The sequence below is a fragment of the Epinephelus moara genome, chromosome 7 (assembly GCF_006386435.1).
Source record: "Epinephelus moara isolate mb chromosome 7, YSFRI_EMoa_1.0, whole genome shotgun sequence".
NCBI classification, from domain to species: domain Eukaryota; kingdom Metazoa; phylum Chordata; class Actinopteri; order Perciformes; family Serranidae; genus Epinephelus; species Epinephelus moara.
The window spans coordinates 9,505,364-9,507,942 of NC_065512.1; the positions used below are offsets into that span (position 1 = coordinate 9,505,364).

The 2,579-nt window shown below is 41.6% G+C and overlaps 1 protein-coding gene across 3 annotated transcripts in view; it reads left to right on the forward strand.

Annotated features, from left to right (window-relative positions):
- The window catches only part of kalrna (kalirin RhoGEF kinase a), a 218,621-nt gene that overhangs the window by 76,435 nt on the left and 139,607 nt on the right, over positions 1-2,579 (forward strand). For all 3 annotated transcript variants that reach the window (XM_050048623.1, XM_050048624.1, XM_050048625.1), the window contains exon 9: positions 1,677-1,799. In XM_050048623.1, the coding sequence (XP_049904580.1) occupies positions 1,677-1,799 (123 nt within the window). The remainder of the gene's footprint in view (positions 1-1,676; positions 1,800-2,579) is intronic.

Genomic DNA, 2,579 nt, shown 5'->3' on the forward strand with positions numbered 1-2,579 from the left:
TTTGACATCCTGGATATATCCTTCAAACACAGACTGTAGACCCCTCTGTCTGCTGCTCTCTGGAATCACTGGTTCAGTTTTCCAAAAATATGATAATATTTCCTCAGGGAGTGCAGTTAGTTACAGTGTGGGCTCCATGCTTACTTCAACAGCTTGTTGGACTATCACAAAGGGGCGGGGCTTAGCGAAGGGTCAATTACAACTTCTTAGACTGACACTATGGAAGACACGTCTATAAATAAGTGGTTACATGTTTGAGTCACAACCCCCAATTGACTAGTTTCAAGATCAGGATTTCCCCTTCACTCTAATAATATCATCACCTCTGCTTATTTTTTTATTTTAATGTACATTCTCATTTCTATTTTATTTTATTGCTTTTATTTACAGACTTCTATTTCATACCCTTATTTTTACTGCCTATAATTCTCTATTCTTTACATCGGAGCGACTGTAAGGAATCACATTTCCCCTCGGGGGGATCAGTGAAGTATTTCTGATTCTGATAAACCATGTCAACTGCAGCCCTGCCTGTTGCCAACAGAGCTGCATGTGTTTGGTAAAACCCTAAGTGTTGTTGATGGGAGTGCAGCGAGTACTCCCAAACACACACATAAACTCACACACACAAACACAGACGGGTGTCAGCTGACTTGGTGCGTTGTTCCACACAGAAATCCACATGCAGGAGCAGTAAATATTTACTGTAGAGCAATTGGAGAGAAAAAATAAAAGAAAACAGTTTTGTCCACATCAGTGTTGTCACGCTGAGGAACTGCGGGGGCGTGTGGATGAGTTTACACTGTGGGAAACACTCAGTGCTCGCAGTGGAGCCAGGGAAACAGTCAGACCTGACGAGGTGTCCGCTCTGTGGAAATCACTGCTGGAGGAGCGACTGTGTAGATGATGTGGTATCCATGGTAACCACACGGCGCCACAACCGGCCTCCATCTGTCTGCAGAGATTGATTGAGATGGAGGAGGAAGCGTGAAGGTTGTCCCGGCCTCTTCGGCTGAACACTGATCAGCCTGTAGAGACAAAGCCAACAAGAGAAGAAGATGTTTTTACAGGAATATTCCTTTTGTTTGTTTACAGCCTGGGTCGTGTTTATGTCATTTCAGCCTCCGTTTCTCTCTGTAGTGGCAGCGTTTTACTCACCAACCTTAGTGTAGACACAGAGGATTAGTCAAAGCAGCTGCTCGAAAATGCTAGACATAATGTTATGAACTTCAGTACAATCAGCAGAAACATGCATCATAAAAAGGCCTGTATTTAAAGAATAAAACATGGCTGTAGGACCTGGCAGTAATTGAGTCTTGTAATTAAATAAGATTCTTTCTTCTCCACACGCTGAGAAAATTCCTCAGTGTTTTATTTCAGTTTGAAAGTTCATTCTTGATCTTGGAAACAGTAGTTTGACAAATACATTTAAACTCAAGGTCCGCTCATGAGCTCTTCCAGAACTTTCAACAGCAAAAAGCTGTAACACTGTCAGAGAGCTCCTCTCAAACTGATCAAATGTTATTTCACTCTCGTCGCACATGGTTTCTATTTGTTCCTAATGCAACCTTCAGTTCCAGTGCAGTGCTTTCTGTGCTTGCAGTGAATCCAAAAATAAATGTGTGACATAGTTTGCACTGTTCTTAATGTTGCTGTGTATGTGTGTGTGTGTGCAGATGTTTGACTGGATCAGCCACAACAAGGAAGTGTTCCTGCAGAGTCACACAGAGATTGGCCGAGGTTACCAACACGCCGTGGAGCTGCAGACTCAACACAACCACTTCGCCATGAACTCCATGGTACCCCAAGTTATTAAAGCCATTATTCTCACATGAGGATGCATGATCAGCATGATCACACACAGCCAGGCTCTGTGCTCGCTAACCTGTTTATCTGCCTGAAGTGATGAAATACTCTCAGAATATAATAATGTACACTGTAAAATCAGACAAGTAGATCTTACTTTAAAAGATCTGGCAACCCAGTTGCCTTAATAAAGGTAGGTTATGTAACTTTTAGTCTTACGGCATGTTTACTTTATGTGTTATTTTTAAAATTACTCAAAATGTAGTTGTATGTCCTTAATTTGTGGAGTCGTTGGAACCTAAAAATGACAAGCTAGATTGTTCTGAGTGTTAGCAGCTTAAGTTTACTAAGTAAGTCTGACTTAACTGAACTCAGTTGTGTTAACTCAGTAGAATTTACTAAACTGATAGCCTTAGATAAAGCAAGCACAAGGAATCATGAGATTCCTGAGCTTGTGAGATTATTTTCTATTTTGATTTGTCATTCAAATCGAATCCACTTTTAAGCCTTATAAAATAATCTTAACCCTAATTTTAAAATGGTGAAATATTCAAACTAAATTTTGCTCTCTGACTACTTAACATTTCATCCGGGCTTCATGGCATAGACCGCGGAACCCGGGGGGCCAGGGGGGCCATGGCCCGGGTAACTTTTGTACTCTGACATAGAGGGCTGCATTGGGATTGGGTCCCGCGGGTCCCCATTAAACAGTAGAAGAAGAAGAAAAAGAAGAAGAAGAAGATGTAGCCTAGTGACAGGATGTCAACACAGGA